General features: G+C 39.1%; 1 protein-coding gene across 1 annotated transcript in view; it reads left to right on the forward strand.

Moving 5' to 3' along the window:
• Positions 1–18,362, forward strand: part of pdhx (pyruvate dehydrogenase complex component X) — a 48,797-nt gene extending 30,435 nt beyond the window's left edge. The window contains exons 6-11 of the mRNA XM_017700089.2: positions 9,266–9,452; positions 10,763–10,910; positions 12,441–12,499; positions 14,379–14,537; positions 16,237–16,301; positions 17,267–18,362. Coding sequence (XP_017555578.1) covers positions 9,266–9,452; positions 10,763–10,910; positions 12,441–12,499; positions 14,379–14,537; positions 16,237–16,301; positions 17,267–17,537 — 889 coding nt within the window. The 3' untranslated portion in view covers positions 17,538–18,362. The remainder of the gene's footprint in view (positions 1–9,265; positions 9,453–10,762; positions 10,911–12,440; positions 12,500–14,378; positions 14,538–16,236; positions 16,302–17,266) is intronic.
• The last annotated feature ends 418 nt before the right edge of the window (positions 18,363–18,780 follow it).

Genomic DNA, 18,780 nt, shown 5'->3' on the forward strand with positions numbered 1-18,780 from the left:
GTATCAGTTCAATAGCTTTGTGGTCTGCTATCCCGACTTTTAAGTAAATTACAGTGACAGCATCTGTCCAATTTTATTAATGTTTTATGAAGTTATAAGGAAATGGGTACTGTTCTCCAAAGAGACACAAGGTTGCTTCCATCTTTAAAAACACAATGCACTTCTAAAAGGCTAAGACAGAAGGGCCTCTCATAACATTTCTGACCTTCACAGACTTGTCTAGTCTCATATTACAGCAGCACCTATGTTCATGTATCCGTTCCCAATGATAAACAGACAGATACACATGATTGCCTAAAGACAGTACTCTCATCATCTTTGTCTTGCTCTCTATGCCATGTTTGAATGGTCTAATCTAATTTAACTTAATTTAGTGTGCATCCACAACCCCTTTATTATTTCTAATGTATGGTTTTTGTAACATACACTACTGTGCTAAAGTCAGAGACCACCCTTTATTTAATTCCAGTCAAATTTTTCAGTGTCAGGAAAAACGCAGAACACTCAGAAGCCTCAACAGCTAAATATAACATTTGGATTATTTAGTGTGTCCACGCTTTGCCTTTATAGCATCTTCCATTCTTTTCAGGAGTCTTGGTTTCCAACAGCTTCTTGACAGCTACACAACTAGGTGTTTTTTAGATTTGAAACTAGAATAAAGCCTGATTACCTCCTGTTTCTCATATATAGCACTGTAGACTCCAACTTCAACTTTTCAGTTACTTTCCTTAACATTTCCCATTCTTCAGGTGAATTATTTAATATCTAGTCTCCTCAGAAATTCAAAAACAATTAATAACTGACTTCTTCACAGTACTGTACCTCTTAAAATCTAGATCAGATGTTTTTTAATAGCTGCAGTAATAATTAGAAACTCTACTTATGATCTGATAATGAGCAAATGGTGCATAGATGGGTGTATGTTGTGAAATCATGCCAAATGTTCCACTGTTGCATGTAGTGAATAGTGATTTACATATTATTTAACTTGGAACCATTTCAGAAGGGTGAAGTAACCCCTTTACGTTGAAGAGGATATTGTTACACAGAGGGAAATGGAGTTGTCCCAGACCTTGGCATATAAATAACTCCTGCAGTAACAGCAGGGTTTTACCAATGGTTCTAAGGCGAGAATAAACAGCGTAGGTATCATAGGGCACCCGTGACATGATTCAGTGTGAACTATCTATGCAGTATGGCCATTGTGGAGGCCATTTCATAAAATATGGACAAAGGACATGGCACTCAGACAATCGGAAGCTTTTTAGATGTTGTTTATGTGTGGATATGTGCCATAGCCGGTCTGCTTGTTGTGGCCCAATCTGATTGAGACAAGTGAGCCATGGAACCAGCACCTTCTGGTACGGTTTGAGGTCAGATAGTTAATGTGTGATAGTTGATCATGTTGGAGCACGTTTTTATGTGGGCTGCTTGTGGGGTTGTGTTTTAGGTGTGGTGCACAGGAACTATATGTTCTCTTTATACATGACTGCAGTTACCTTTTATCATGTGCAGTCAATAAGTCTAATTTACTGGTGTGATGTGTGATACAGCCTTTGTCTGAACACTTCTTATCACTATGAATCAGGTATATGAATATGGTGAAATAGCCAGTAGTTATGTTTCAAGCAAATCTTTCTGTAGTGCTATCACCCCACACTTTCTGTGGGGTTTATAATGGCGAATTTAAATTAAATGGGCATTCTTAGGCCCAATCCCTTTTCACCCCTTGCCCCTAGCACTTAGCCCTACCCCCGTTTTGCGCGCTCACGTCTAGGAGTAGGGTTGACCCGATTGTTGATGAGATGGAGGGGTAGGCTGAAGTGTTAGGGCTGTTTGGCCCTTCAAACAGAGATTTTTCAGAGGCGCACTACAAACGGCAGTGTTACAAGAGAATACCCCGCGAATCATCGACATGATGGCCGCACAAGCGACCAGAGACACATGAATGTATTTTCTCTGTTAAAAAGCCGTTGTGTTGTAAAAACCATTGTAATAGTGTTTTATGGTCATTTTCCTCACCATTTAATATGGAACGGGAAATCGATCATGAAGCTGGCGATTAGAAAGCCAAGTTCAGCTTCATGTCACCGAAGAATTCTTGGTGGTGATAATAATGAATTGCCCCCTCTTTGAATCCATATGATGCCCTAAATGTATTTGACCAGTGAGGAGCTGAATTTTACCCTCCTCTGCTGTCACCGCAGGCTGGCAGGGTGGCATACAGTGCAGTGCTAGTAGCTGTTAGTGACGTGATGTAGTTTTTTTTGTTTGTGCTCTTTTTTTTATTTGGTGACTCGTTTGATTGATTGATGCGTAAAACTGAAGTTGTGAATGAATCCCGAGCGCCAATGCTTTTCAGTCTCCTTCGGATAAACGGCAAATGTCAGTGTGATGTACCATTATTGCTATAGTATGGAGACACAGCAGGAAAACACGTCCTGATTATTTTTCCAGGGTGTTTTAAATATGATTCACCTGTCCTGTCACGTCACACACAAGTGAGGTCACCACAGCTGGAGGCGGCATATTGGAAATGGCCGTAAAACCTTGTCTCGTCTGTTTACGTAAACGTCGCTGAAGAAAACTTGATGACGTATCCGATTCTTGAAGGGTTGTCCCATTTCTTAGGGAGAAGATTTTAACCACTGCCCGTTGTAACTCAGTCAGCCAAGACATTTCTTGGTGTCCAAATTTTGCTTCATTTTAAATAGTGTTGGAGTTAAGAGGCTAACAATGCTAACAACCACTAGAAGTCAGTAGTTGCCCAAATCTTTCTGTAAATATGTCAGCAAAACGTCTCAAACAACAGAGTTCTTTCTTCATTAAGGTTGCACAGACTTGTCAATGTGTTTTTTGGCAAAGTATGATTTACTGTGAGTTATAAAAATGAGCAAAACCTCACTATGTAACTGAATGTTGTGGGCAGCTACTTTAGGCTGCAGGTGTTGTGCCGAAATCCGACTCCTCTTCATGCACGTGGCATGATTATGATTGAGATTTGTTTGCTTTTCTACTTATAAGTAACAATTAATCTTGAATTTTCCAAATGAAGGCATGTTCTTAAATAAAAACAACGAAAGTCACACAATCTGGAATCCATATGTCTGGGTGATGTGTGCACTCAAGCCAGATTCTCTTAGTCTCCTGTCGTCTAACGTGGCTGCCCACTGCGTTCAGCTGCATAGTGAAGGTTTGGGTCATTTTGGCTCATCATAAAGTTCACAATGAGTCATACTGTGTAGTAATAAAGACCTGGATGTGGTTTACAAGGGTATTTTGGCTGATTGACTCCATTTTGAGGGGTTAGTGGAACATTGTGCAAATTTGGTTCCCCCCCCAAATAATTTCCTTTAAGAACATCATGATTCCTGAGAGACAAAAGACCAGGCGTTTTTACCCACATCTAGCTCAGTGCTGTTCTCTGATCATGCAAATAAAGAGCTGGCAGTGGACGTTCAGTGTTGACATAGATCAAGACTTGATCAGCTATGCTTGTTGATTCCCTATCACAGTTGGAGCCCTCTGTCTGCGATGTAGCTGGACAGATAGGTGAGCGTGTGTTTCTAGTACTCTGAACAGTGCAGTAGGAGAGTTACAGCTGACTGGCTGTGGGCTTTAATATTCCAGTCAGGTCTGGGCTTTAGTCGTGTGTGTATTTGTGTGAGCAGGAGTGTGTACAAGGCTGGATTGAACTGAATTTCCACAGTTACCATGTCTTTGTGTGGGGGAAATGCGGCAAGTTGTTGCTAAGTGTTGAATTGTTTTGTTTCTTTCTTTCTTACTTTTTTATTTTGTTTTGTTTTTCTTTGCTTTATTTTTTTCCTGTTATTAATAGTAAGAAATAGTTCAGAATATTTTTGCTATATGAACCCCCCTGCCAGTTCCCATAAGTTGTGGTGATATATTTTCTAATTGCATTGATTCTTATTTACAGTTTTTCTTTGAAGCACAATTTTTTTTTTTAAATTATTTTACTTTTCATGGATCCCCAAAAAGGATGTTCAGCTAGGTCTGTCACGATTATTACATAAATTCTGACTCACAGTAATTTGAAATCATAATCATTTGAGATTTTTGTAATTATTTAAGCTGACTGCAGTCATTTTCCACAACCATTAGATTTCAGTCATGTTATGCTGCAACAAGCACAAAGTGAATGGTTTGAGTCAGATTAAGACATATAAATGTAAATAAATGAAAGGAAATGCATTCATTGAGACATCATAGGACTTCTGAACAACCTTCTAACTTGGTGCTGTAACATGTTTAGAGGGCAGTGTTGAGAAGTGTTGGTTTATTTGTTAGCTATATAGCTCATTTTTATGTGTTTAGCCAGTATGCCAGTGGACGGGTTGTGACTGTAGACATTTGTGAGTGTGTGCACAGTACTGATTTGACAGTACAGCCGGTGTTAGCTACCAAGCAAACATAGCTTACAGGTGAGGTGACTAATCAGCCAATTTGGCCACTTTAGGCTTGTGTTTTAATAGTTGCATTGAATTAACATAAAACAGACAAATACATTGTTAATCATGATTATTTATATGACAACCAGCAGCTAAAATATGATTGTGAGAGTCCTACATTCAGCACGCGTGTGTGTGCTTTTGCGCACACTCATGCTCTTGTGTGTACTAAGTGCGTGTTCTCTGATTGCTCCCTGTGGGACGGGGAATTCCACCATCTCTAACAATGACTGACAATAATACCAACAAACAAGAGGAGGAAAAGGGAGTGGAGGGGTGTGGGTGAATGTGGGTAAATGGAGAGTCTAGTGGCAGGTGGCTGACACTAAAAGGCTTGATGTATAGCGAGAGAGTGTAGAGGTCCCATGGCACTGGGCTGAAACCAGAGAGCTGACAGGTAGCAGCGTACCTGATACCTGTCCAACACGCACAGTCTTCTCACTGAACCATAAACCACCCCACTGCCCCCTCCTCTTTCTCTCCCTTTTTTGAAGTGACTTGCATGCCTTTGAGGATGTGAAGGGCAGGTTATTGCAAAACATTACTGCCATAATGCATTTCAGTTTCACTAAATCCCATAATAACCAGTACTTTTTGGGAGCACAGAGACGTGATTCATTGTTCTGTACAGTGCTAAAAAGCCCAGGCTAGTGTGTGTTATTTGATGTGATATTTTTAATGTTTTTTCAAAGACGCCTTGACCTACCTCGGGCAAAAAAAAGGCCAGTTTAATTAACTTTATATTTTTTTAGAATAGCTAAAGAGGGGGTCTGGGTTGTAAATGGGTAATTAATAAAAATTAAGGATTAGCAGGCCTCTCTTTTCTTTCAAATGTTTTAATTGGTATTGTTTAGAAATATATAAATTTTAATGTACATTATTTTCATTTGTTATTTGCAGTCTTAATGGCCATCGCCTACAGTTCTCTATTGTCCTGTGTCAGAGGACGATGATTGAAAACAGACAGTGATGTGGAACAGTTTGTGCATCCATGGTTAAATGTTTGTTTTTGTTGAACTAAAAAGAAATAGACTTTGCACATTTTGATGAATAATTAGTGCTTTTGATTAGCTGAATTTATCATATTGTAAAAAATAAAATCACATAAATCATAAAATGTGGTCTGGGTAACACTAATGGTTCACTTTAGATTTAAATGTTTTCCCTATATGTTAAATTCTGCAAGTAAATAGAAATTGTGCACTAAAATTTGCAGAAAGATTGCAGAAAAATGCCATGTTGAAGTGTGTTCTCTTGATAGGATGCTATATTATTCATTTAGAACATCAAAACATGTCATTTGAGCTGGGGTATTCAAACCTTTGCATACAGCTGTATATTTAACAGACAATTTCACAAAAGCCTCCAACATTAAGTATAATTCATTATAAGTCTTCTAGGGTCATGGTCTTTGACTTTTGTCAATTGTATTGAATTGTAATATATGAACATATGAAAAACAGGCTTAACAGCTGATCACGTGAAAGTTAGTTGCCAAGACACATTTCTGCCGTAATAGATGGTATTATGCTCAGTGATTTAAGTGGCACAGAGATGTGATATGATAAGACATTAAGGGTGTGCCTTTATTTGTGCTTTGTAATGAAAGGAGCAAGGCATGCCTGAAGGTGTGAGCTCTTTGATATCCATCAATGTCAATCAGCTGCGTTTAGGAGATGTTAACCAGGTGTTTTGTCACTTTCTTTTAATCACACATGAGCGAGAACTGCTGAAACATGCAAATTGCTAATAAAAGAGCCTTGTTGGTTTATCCATTCTCTGCTTAATATGTAGTAACATTTCTCATTTGCGATCAGTGAAACCAGTAGGCCAGCATCTGATTGTGTTTTTTCTTGTTACTCACTCGTTGTTTCCTGACTACATTTCTTTCATGGGATGGTGCGTGTCTGTATGTGCCCTGAGGCTGTCAGGTTTGGGACTGAGAGTTACTGACAGTTGCCTCATTGAGCAAGTATGGAGTGGTACGTCTGTGTTCTATTACCCCAGCATCCTACTACTGAAAAGGTCTTTTACCTGAAAGTAACCTCAAGCCAGCTGAAGAACATGCTGCAATGTTTTTGACGCGTTTAAAGTAAACAATGAGATCACTACAAGACATGTTATGTCACTCTAGTCTGAGCTCTCATCCGGAAAAAGACGGCTAGACTTAAACTCTTCAATTTATTACCACTGACTGTCATGAAAGCTCTCTTATTTCCTTTGTCCAGTGTTTACAGCAGAGGGTTTTAAAACACAACTAACCATGAGAATCAGAAAGCAGCTGTTGGCCACTTGGTATAAATGTTTATGTTACTGAACGGTAGTTTAATTTGTGTGAGAGGTTAAAAGGGGTGTTTCTGAGAGGGTGGTAGTATTTACATTCTGCACATTTTGGGGCCAGTACTAAAGAATGTTTGCACAAGTACATGGGTGGGTTTGGGTGGGGGTGTGTATGTGTGGAGGAAACGGTTGAAAATGGTCTCTTGCTAGTTTTTTCTTCTTCACCAGCAGCTTCACTGGCCCTGCAGAGAGGCGCACATGTTTACCTCGGGGTAAAAAAAAAGCACGCATGTGCTTCCCTCAGGATTGAAATAACATGAACAGCTTAAAGCTTTTTTAAGCTGTTATGTTTTCCTTCCTCTTGGAACATACTCTCTTATGAGCTTCTGTACAGCAGCTCATGTTTTCATTATATGTGTGATACTGACCAGCAGGGAGCCAGAAGGCATGTATGAATTCCTATGTGTGTCGTTGGTATTATTTCAGTAATTAGAGACCCTTGCATGGTAGTGCAGTTACAATCGCTAGTTTGACAAGGTGGACTTAGTTATCTGAGGAGTTTTCCCCAGTTCCCTTGTTTGATGCCTTGTGATTTACTGGTTATTATTGAGTGACTTTGGTGTTTCCATTAGTGTGTGTGCAGGGGTATGAGAGTGGGTGGAGGTAGAAAACAGCCTCTCACAGTCTTTTCCTCTGAAACTCCCCTGTTTCAGTCTCAGAAGTGAAACAAAAGGATACCTTATTCTCTGTGTGACTTCTTATTTCTTTTCCTGCCTTGCAACGTTCCTTCAGAATCCTCAATGTATTTACATTGCCAAGTGATCAGTTTATGGAGAAGATTCTGCTGCATATAGAGCTGGCCCAAATCATCTGAATGCTTAAGCATTTATTGGCTGTTGGTATTCATTTCCTTATTTAGTGTGAGGAAGCTTTGTATTTTGTAAATCCTTCAGACCACACCAGAACATTTGTGGATTCTTCATGATTTTCAGAGTCAGAGGCTTATTTATCACTGTTTTAAAGAAAACATTTTATATTAAAACCAGAAAAAATGCAAGTTACTTAACCATGAACAAAATGGTACGCAGTATCATTTGAGTCCTCAGTCCAGAATGAGATTTATGCTTATTCAATTATTTCACTTGCAATGGAATTAAACTTGAACCACTAAGTTAGCAACCACTCAGTCGGCTACCCATTCAGCAAACCTGTTAAACTGAAAGTGAAAATTCATTGCTAAAGAAAAATTTTAAAGATTTCAATCTTGAACTTCTGTGTCATCACTGCTGTTAAAGTAAGCAAAAATCCAGTCGTCTCTGGGACACCCATTGTAAAGGCGATGTATAAATGTCTAACTCTGTTACAGATTAAAAACAAACATTTTTTGATTAAAAAGTGAACTATCTAAAGCTAACAAATTTACATTTAAAAAAGAAAAAAAAAATTAAACTTTTGTATTCAATGCCTGCAAAATTTAGGGATGGGATTCTATCCCAAAGAAGGCAATCCAAAGACTCTAGTCCACACATCAACATTCAAGTTTGTCTGCACTGGTATGAAGTGGCTGATTTATTATGCTGTCATTGTCTAGTCCTAGATGGCCTGTCTAAAAATACATCCTTCTACAACTCGCACATTGAAAGTCCAACTGCATTTACTTTAGACAAAGTGGAAAACAAAAAAAAATGTACTGAAAAAGAGTCAATCAACTTTCCCAGTGGCAGAACATCTGTGCACAGATTATGCAGCCAAGTTAATTTAAACTATCTCTCCAAATGTCCATGTTGTGGTCAAATACAATGAAATATTGTACTTTAAATTTTTGTCAGACCTTCTCTTTGTCTTGGAGTCCTGAGTCGAGATTATTGCATGGAATCAACTTTCTTTTTTTTTTTCTTCTTCTTTTTCTTATTATGGCCACTTTGTCTTATCAGTCTATTCCTCTGCAGTGGCCACATGTGACTCAAAAATCCACACGCAGAAAATGCAAACATACCGGTTTACTGTTTCATATGTGAGTGGTATGGTGGCACAGTGGGTAGCAAGAAGGGCCTGGGTTTGATTCCCATCCAATGACTGCTGGGCATTTTCTAAGCCGCTTATATTTCTGGGACCCATGACCCAGAAGGATAAGCGGCTTAAGAAGTTTGTGTGTGTATGTGTGTTTCAAATGTACTGTGGAACTACATGTTGGTATACATATCAGGAATGCTCTTGAAATTATGTCTTTAAAATCAAAGATACCCAGTGAACTTAAAATCTTACTAAGGTTAGAAGTTTAGTTGCCAACAAACCTTGTATAATTCTTACACAATTTTGCTCTAAACTCTTCTGATTTTCAGTGATATGTAGTGCTGCTAAAAGTTTCCTTTTATTTGCTATTTGCTTAAGGGAGGAGTGCACATAGGTGTACTGAGTGGTAACAGATCTCATCGTCAGATCAAATTTTGCAACCCTGTCACTTAAGTCCATAAACTTTTTCTGCTCTTCTCATGTCTCTCCCTTCTTGTCTGCAGGGATGCACTGAACCTGCTGAAGAAGGGAGATGCAGCCCATTGCGTGGCTCCAGTGTCTGCTCCTCCTGCTGCCCTTGCTCCTGCAGCTCCAGCTCCAACCCCTGCTGCCCCCGCTCCCTCGGCTGCTCCAGCCTCAGGCCGTCCTCTCTACCCACCCATATCAGTGCCTGGCAAACCTGGAGCTCCAGTGAGTATTCCCACTCCCACATTTTTGTTCAACACTGCTGTTACTAAGGTGAGAGGTACACCAAATATTGACGAATGTTTTCCTAAAAAGTCTCTGATGAGTCTCTCTTTTAAAATAAATAAACAAATATATTTTTTTCTTTTCCTTGTTGTAACTGAATGCTGACAGTGTCAGTGCTGTCATATGAAGTATGTGTAGTAATCTCTGGCGTGGGAACTGCTGTTTCACTGTGGGGCAACATGATTTCTCTCATAGCCCTCACTGATGCATGAAGAGATTGGACCAGACAAGCTCACCCTGTAGGTTCTGATTCACTCTTTACCAGGAGCAAGTGCCAGAGCCCTCTCCACCTTCTTCCTTTGTCTTTCCCTCTCTTTTCATTCTCTGCCCTATGCTGCCACTATAACCTGGTCTGGTTTGTGGTTTCCCTCTGGGCAGTTGCAGCAACAAAGCTTAGGAGAGTGTGTTGTCTTCAATGAACCAAGCTTGAAGCACAACTCAATTTTGAAAAAATACCTAGCTCTGCAGCAAACTGAGCTGTGCAGTATGTTCTGGGTTTTTTTTTTTTTTGGCTACTGATCAGTCACTGGTTTCCTTCAGTTGAGGAAGTTGCTTTTTTGTTCCACTGCTGTTTAATCCTTTCCTAAAGTGGTGCTGATAAAACATCAGTGTCTAAAATCCTGAAGAAAGACAGATTTGCATTTTAGGGTTCGCGCACTCGCAAGTTTCAACAATTTGACTTCTTTCTAAAAGAATGCCCCACCCCAGAAGTAGCCTGTAGGGAGGGGAGGCTTCTAAAGATGTTGTACTTTTTTTTTTTTTTTTTTTTTTTTTTTTTTTTTTTTTTTTTTTTTTTTTTTGGAGCCAGGTGCTTAGTTTCAATTTACAGAAATCATGTTAGATCCTTGCTGTGGACAAGCTGAGATGCCTTAACATGCTGGATGGTGAAAGAGAGGGAGGAAGTATTGCAATCTGTTGAGGATCAAAAGGTCTTTTGAGATTGCTTTTATACTACCATCAGTGGGCTTAATTGTATACTTTTTTTTTTTTTTTTTTTCTCACCTGATCGCACTTTTTTGCTTTGTGAATAATGCAGCAAATGGCGATGATCTACAGTGCTGTGATCAATGCATTTTAAAGCCTTGGAGACTGAAAGGCATCCACTTTTGTAATGACGTCACCAAGATATTCCAGTCTCACTTAAGTCATCCAGGCAGTCAATTATTCACTGTACATCAATGTATTGAGGGTTTCCCTGAAACTGAATAAGCTTTTAGTGGGCTGTATCGACAGAAATCTTTGATCTTCAGGGCACCTTCACAGAGGTCCCAGCCTCCAACGTGCGGAGAGTCATTGCACAGAGGCTGACCCAGTCCAAAACCACCATCCCTCACGCGTACGCCTCAGTGGACTGTGACCTTGGTGCAGTCTTGCAGCTTCGTAAGGAGCTAGCTCAAGGTAAGACCGTACAGGTGAAAACACAGAACATGCTCAGTGAGGAAAAATCTAATTAACTGCTGTAAAGTTTATACCATAAACACACAGATACTTGAAATGCATACAATATTGTGCAAAAGTCTGAGACCACACTTTTGTGTATTTAATTTCCAGTCAAATTTGCCATTAAGTAGAAGTTCAATATTAGGGGGAAAAAAAGCAGAAAAATATACTTAACAGAAAAATCAGAAGCCTCAAAAATGTATATCAAATTCTTCAGTACTGAGATTTTGCTTATTTCAGCATATATTGCAATAGATGTACTTTCATCTACTTGCACATTGGTTCCTTTGTTGGGAGGACATGATTCTGAACCTAGGATGCATTTAATACTAGCCTTCTGCAGCGCCACTGTTCATCTGTTTAATCATTTACAAAGTGTTTAGAAAGTGCTTAAAATAGTCGAGGCCATCTAAACCGTTTGGTATCTGGTATGGAGGGTGTGTCTGAAAAAAATAAGCACAGTTAAAAATATTTCAGCAAGAAGGTGGATGCTGGTTAAACTCAGTTCCTCTGCACAAATGTTCATTAGATAACCTTTCAGTGTATTCAGTATAAAGATATGTTTCCTGTTTTGGTCCATTTTGTGGTAGAAACTAGCAGAAGCAGAATTTTCCAGAAAGAAAGCAAAATATAACCAACAGGTTTCAGGAAAGTCATCATCAGAGCTAATCAGAGTTGCCAGAGGAGCATTTACAGGATCATGACTTCTGATCTGATTATAGTTTTGTTTATTTTTGTTTGTTTTTGATTGTTTTTTATTATTATTATTTTTTCTTATTATTTTACCAAATTGTCTCCAGAGGATTGACTAGTTGTTACCAGCTTCTAGATCTGTCACCTGACTTACCATACAGGATGGCCAGTTTTGGAATCCTGGCCGTTCTATGTCATTGCTACGAATCAAATTCTTGCCTTCTTAACCTGTTATGCTGCTCTTATGCAGTTCCTTTAAAGCCAAATATAGCTCCAGTGTCAGACACGCCTCTCCTGTCCTTCTGCTCCCAGACAGATCAGCCACATATGACCATGTATATGCATGTTGTTTCTTATGGAAAATGTCCAGCTAATTAAAATCTTTTCAAAGTCTTTTGGGTGTAAACCTCTTGATACCCATTCTAATATTATAGAATACATATTCTATTTCATATTAATATATTTGTAATGCCTTAACTCAAGGTATCGCCTCATATCAAGTACCAATTCGATACCAGTGCTATTTCTTTCTTCTTAATTTCTTTATACCTCTGAGATTATTTTAGGTGTTAACACAAAGCTGTAACAAAAAAAATAGTTCCGTAGGAAATAAATGAAGTCTGTGATTAAGTAGGCTACTGGATCATGTGCAGTTAGTTATAATGGCTGAGACCAATGCAAACACATTGAATGTGGATTGGTAATGTGTGGTGATCAGTTTAATAGGGTCAGTATCTCATTATATTGGATCAGTGCACCATTAATTCCTCCTCATATTTCTCTCTCTCTTTACAGAGGAGATCAAGGTGTCGGTCAATGACTTCATTATCAAAGCTGTTGCTGTCACACTTAAAGTAAGTAATTAGCATCCTTTTTATTTTCAAAGCTTTGGCAATGAGTCTTTTCACTGTTTAATTACAATTGTAATACAGAATGGCTGTTGTATTACATTGTATTGCATGTGTTGTGATATATTAAAATATAACTAAATTAGCAAACTGAACTTCACATTAATGTATTGAATTTGGTATTATTTACAAGTTGTTAAATGTGTAGTGAAGGCTGTCACTTCTCTAGGAGGGGTTGCAACCTTAAAGAGCAGCCGCCACCATTATACACACAAAAATCACATCTGCCATCTTCTCATGTAGTAATATTCTATTACCATCATTCTGACTTTAATGTCACATAGCTTCAGGCTTTCCCTCCGTTCGCTTTTGTCTTGCCCTAATGCTCTCCCTGTAGATTCATCACATCCCTGCTTTATCACGTAGACTGTGCTAATGACAAGTCTTTAAATAGAAACTGTTTCAAGTAAGTCCCCTTCCCCTTTCTCTCCATCTGTTACTGAGAGTAAAGGGGGAATTAGCAGGATGTATGTCTCTGAAAAGACAGGCTTCTGAAAGAAAGAGGGAAGGAGAGAGAAAAAGTAATAGTAATGTGTGATTGTCACATTATTGTCTGCAACTCCCTCCCATCCTTCCTCTGCCAGCGTACTCATTGATGTGTGTCACAACACAAAGCACTTAGCTGGGGGATGCCATTCACAGGAGCCATATTTTCCTTCATACAATAGCCTCTTAGCTTGTCAGCTGCTTCCTCTAAAATCCCAGACATATAGCAGCCAGTGGCTCTGTCCTCTGCTTGGGGTTAGTGAAAGAGGAAGAGACTGAAAATATGTATCCCTTAAGCTCAGATCAGTTAGGTTCAGACACCAGGCACCAGTCATGTCTGCAATGCATATCACTGCTGTCGGAACAAAACCTTGTATCTTCATTTTTGTCGTTTTCCAGTTTTTTGCATAATTTAAAGGTACATTGTCCTTTACATTGTGTCAAACTTTCATGATGAATGGGCCAAAAGAAATGGTCCAAAATTGATTAGAAATATGTCTGGTTCCATTAACTTACATTAAAGGTAAAGCATGTTTTTCCTTCTCCTGTCAAGATAGCATTTTGGAGATGTTTTGTTCCAACAACAGCAATATGCTTGTTCTGAGCTGTGAAGCAGTGGCTCTGCAAAAAATGCAATTAACACACTTTTCACCTCACCACAATTATACTCGGTTAACCAAGACATGTAACCAGAGTGCAGTGGAGCTACGAAGCTAATGTAATGGAATATAAACTAAGCTTAGTCATATGCAAAAGTATGGGCACCTTTAGCCAAACTGCTTAATTATTTTGCTTTATTATTTTCTAAGTGAACATAAGGTACATGTCCTCTACAGAGAAAACGCTTATTACGGTTTAATGTGCAATTACTCTTTACTTGCTGAATTTAACATATTGGGGAATAAATTAAAACATTCAGTGGTACAAAGGTTATGGTACATTTAATTTAATATGTTGATTTTGTTTTTGTTTTTTGTTTTTTTTTTAAATATGTGAAATTCGGAAAATAAATTATGCACTAAAACTATATAGATATAAACTTTCATTACTTATTAGCTACATTAGCCTTATTGTTACAGTGCAGAACTTGAGAAGGTAATTTCAGACACCAAACATGTCCTGACTGATCGGCGATATATGGGTTGAAGTTGTTCTCATTACTGAACTATTGCCAGGGGCTCACATACAGCATTGGTTAACAGTCTCCTCAATAGTCCTGTGCATGCGTAATGCTGATCTCTCTTGGTGGTAGAATTCTACTGCTCTCCTTCTTCCATAGTGTATGTAATGAATTGCATCCTCACTCTGTGTGCCCCCTTACTTGTGACCACTTCTACAGGAGATGCCAGAGGTCAATGTGACCTGGTCAGGGGATGGACCTCAGGCCCTCGACTCAATCCACATCTCTATCGCCGTAGCGACTGACCGTGGCCTCATCACCCCCATCATCAAAGACGCGGCGAACAAAGGTGTGCAGGAGATTGCCGCCAACGCTAAGGTAACTGTTGCTATAGCAACCGCACCGTTTTGAACATTAATGAGGCAAAACAAAAGGTCAGATCTGACTGCATGCTGACGTTTGAAACACCTGTGCTCGCCTTCAGGCTGCTGTGTCAAATGACTCGTAAAACCCTGCTGAGTTCTTTGATGACTAATGTGGTTCAATTAGCTTTAATACTTTAACCAAAGTTTCTTGTCTGTTGGTTTGCAAGACGGTGCAGTATGATAGATGGGATTTCATGTTGTATGCAGTAAAATTGGTTTTCTGTGGCCATGTATTTACTACATACATTGCATATATATATATATATAAAAACTTGGTTTGTAAATGCCATGAAGAATGGACCAAAACAAATGGCCCAAAATGACTTAAAGTAAAAACATTCATTGGTTCCATTGACTTACATATCCTGAAAAGTTTCTTCTGACAACATTGTTTGTGTGCGTGCGTGCGTGCGTGCGTGCGTGCGTGTGTGTGTATGTATATATATATATATATATATATATATATATATATATATATATATATAATAAAATATACACACCTACCTACATACTTTTATATATCACAGATCTGCACAAACCAACAGCTTGCTTCATCAGTGGAATCAGTATGATTGGCAAGTCATCAGTATCTTATCCAAATTTGCTGCCATGGTAACGAGGACCTGAAATTGTCATGCTCCACATTGAGACTCGGCATGTTAGATAACCTCTTGAGTTATTTAGAAGCACTCCAATCAAGGGTGGTGATTTCATTTTCATTATGAGTAAATGCACCTATTGGATGCTAATATTGCTGTATTACTAATATAGTGGAACAATAGAATGTCACAGACTTTTCGTTGAAGGATCATTTACTTTGTCTGTATTCTCCTTCTGATTTCACTGATGAAAAGCAAATTGAATGTAATGAGTTGAGAGCTGATCTCACAGGACTCTGGACTGGCTAAATGTTGGATCTGCATTTAAGAGGAATTCCACCATTTTTTCCAAAAATTCTGCATAATTCAGTCATTGAGAATAAACAGTTATTTAAAAGTGATTTAGAGTGGTTTGCTGTGAATTGATTTTATTATGGACAGACAGACAGACAGACAGACAGACAGACAGACAGACAGACATCTTTACAATAATGGTGATAGGAACCAGGGGTCATGATTTCTACAGAATAAATAGCCTATGTTATTTGCTGTTCCAAATGACCAGTGATGTGTCTTCTGAGTTTTCATACATAATGGTTAAAATGATGAATCTAAAAATGCCTTGCAACACCCCGCATGTACCTCAGCACCATAAATGGATTTAAAAATATATATGTTTCAAGCCAAATGACTATTTTAAAGCAATGATAATGCAGTGTCCCAGGCATCAGGCAATGTATGCATAACTATTTAACATAATAACATTCTGTATAGTAGCATGCAGATGCATTGAAGGCTTCTGATGTCTGGTTCCTATTTCCACCACTGTGAACACTGAAGGTTCTCTACCACAGCACATTTCTCATCAAGCCACACTTGAGTGGTATCCTTTTTGTCTTAATGGTCATATCATGCAGAAATGTTAATTCCTTTAAGTCAGTACTGATCACTGCTAGGTGTTGGGTTAGAAGGATAAGGCTTATATGTATGTAGTGTTGCTCATCATCATTTTCTTGTTTTCTTGCTTTCCTCTTCACTTATTCCCCCTCCTAGGCATTGGCTCAGAAAGCAAGGGCTGGGAAACTGCTACCAGAAGAATACCAGGGGGGATCTTTCAGGTAAACACCTCATTAACAGCTTTAAATTTCCTTTTTTCCCTTCGCATCTTAATCCTTGTCACCCTCAAAACCCAAATGAATGACTTTAGATTTGTCAAGAATGCCTGCGAGTTGGAAGCTATAACTCATTACCCTGCTGAGTTGTGTCATAAACTCTTCTCCCTTCATTTCCTATTTGTCTCCTCTAGTGGTAAGCTAATAAAATACATGGTTAAACTGGAGGAACACAGAGGATTGCAGAGTTTAGGGACATATTAAAGACATGCATAAACTCATGCATATTTTATTTATCCCTCACATGACCGTGAATTGTGTGTGTGTGTGTGAGAGAGAGAGAGAGAGAGATTGCACAAAATCATAAATTATGGTTATCAGTTTAATCACTCTCACCCAAGGCACAGACAGTCATTTTTTACCATTACAGACTTAATGGGGTCGCTTAGAAATAAATGGGCTTTCTGTGGTAAAGATAGTCCAGAAATCCCAATAGTAAGCCATCACTCATCATCTTATTTCCGGGGTTTGTATCACCTGCTTTTTTCTGATTGTCCTACTGAGCCACGTTAGAAAAGACAGTGTGCTAAGCACTATAACAAGTTTTTTTTCCTGCCAAGGAAGCATCCTTTAGAGCAAACTGTGCACTGTCTGTGGGCAGCTGAGAAGTGAAAGCATAATGCTTCAACATTGTAATGCCAGAATGACTGGAGCTAGTCAAGATTTAGCCTTAAATGACCCATATTTTTGTAAAAACTCTCCTTGACATTTTGAAAGACTGAATAGAACAGACTTTACCAATAACAGCTCAAGCAAGCATGTCTTTTTGCTGGCTGTTCTTTCTTTGTAGTAGTGCTGTGTCCCTGAGATGTATTAATGATGAAAAAATGAGGAGCACTTTCTATTTAGTACATGGTGAAAGCTGTCTGTAAATACTAGAGCTTCTGTTGCTGTCCTCTCTACTTCAACAGTGTCTCCAACCTGGGCATGTTTGGCATCAGTGGCTTCAGTGCAGTGATCAACCCTCCACAGTCCTGTATTTTGGCAGTGGGCCGCTCCAGGGATGAGCTGACACTAACCCCAGAGGGCCAGGATGGCTCAGGCCCCAGCCTCCGTACCCGGCAACTAATGACCGTCACTCTGTCCAGCGACGGACGACTAGTGGACGACGAACTCGCCTCCCGCTTCTTGGACAGATTCCGTGCCAACTTGGAGAAGCCCCAGCGCATGGCTCTGGCCTAGCTTGCTGAGTAAGAGAGGGAGAGGGAGGAGTATATTGGACTGAGTGACTGTTACTAATGAAATGGCATAGAAGGGTTTTCAGATTTCAACTCAAAGATGTTCATGCCTGGATTTATTTTCATTCACCATTAAGAGCTGCATAGAAGTTCATAAAGGTGTTCTAGTACACACTGTGTGGCAGTTTCAGGTTTCTTCTCTGTTAGGTACATTCATGGCTAATCTGTAATGCACAAGTGGTTTTGTTTTTTTGTACATTTGAACATATTTGAGTATTTATTGTGGCCAGTAAGATTATACAGGGAGATTCACTCAAAAGAGGCCCTGAATGTTCTGTTGTAACTCCTGTTAGGATGAAGCAATCTGAACCAAAAAAAAAAAAAAATAAACTACATACCTTGACATATGTGTACTCAATAGCATTATATGTGATGCTGGAAATGATCTAAGCTTTCTGCCAGACACATGAAGGTTACTTGGATATGCACTTGGACGTTTCAAACGGAGATTTAACATCACGTTCGTTCAGATTGCTTCGCCCTAGCAAGATGTATTACAGAATATTAGGGACCTTTTTCGACTAAATCTCCTTGTAGTTCTTTAATGGCTCACTAAGTGTATGACACTTTAAAAATTTAAATTTCTTTATTGATTAATTCAGTGTTGCCAGTTTTTTCCTTAACCGTTCTACCACAGTCCTGTTTACTGTAACTTTGTTTTTCGTCTGACTTACTGAAAACTCAGAGCCCACCATCTTCCAGAGTCATAAACCACGTCAACCACATAAACCAGAGTCAAGCAAATAAAAGCCATGTCAATGATACTGAACCAGTGTTATTGGATATTAAGTCAAGTTTTAGTACTAATATGGGCTTTAAAGATGTCACAGCACACATGCACTGATAAAATAATTGCTGTAGCAACTGAATAGTTTAATAATTTTGTGGGCACATAGACTGTCAATGTCCGTCTCACCCAGCATCTTGACACAGTGGAGCAGCAGCAGGCTGCTTTTCAACCTTTGATGTGGTTTCAGAGTGATGTGAGCTTTATGTGATGAGGGTTGCATGGAATAGGCATGGGAGGTGTGTGTGAGAATTGCGAGGTGCAGGGTTTTTTTTTTTTGTTTTTTTTTAAAGGCTTTTCGCTCCTCACAGCTGCCTGCTACAGGGTACCCACTGTTCCTCCATTTCACAATTTCACCATGCACCCCTTCACTGTCTCCTAGTAACCACTGGGATGGAAG

The sequence above is a fragment of the Pygocentrus nattereri genome, chromosome 11, assembly GCF_015220715.1.
Source record: "Pygocentrus nattereri isolate fPygNat1 chromosome 11, fPygNat1.pri, whole genome shotgun sequence".
Classification (NCBI taxonomy): domain Eukaryota; kingdom Metazoa; phylum Chordata; class Actinopteri; order Characiformes; family Serrasalmidae; genus Pygocentrus; species Pygocentrus nattereri.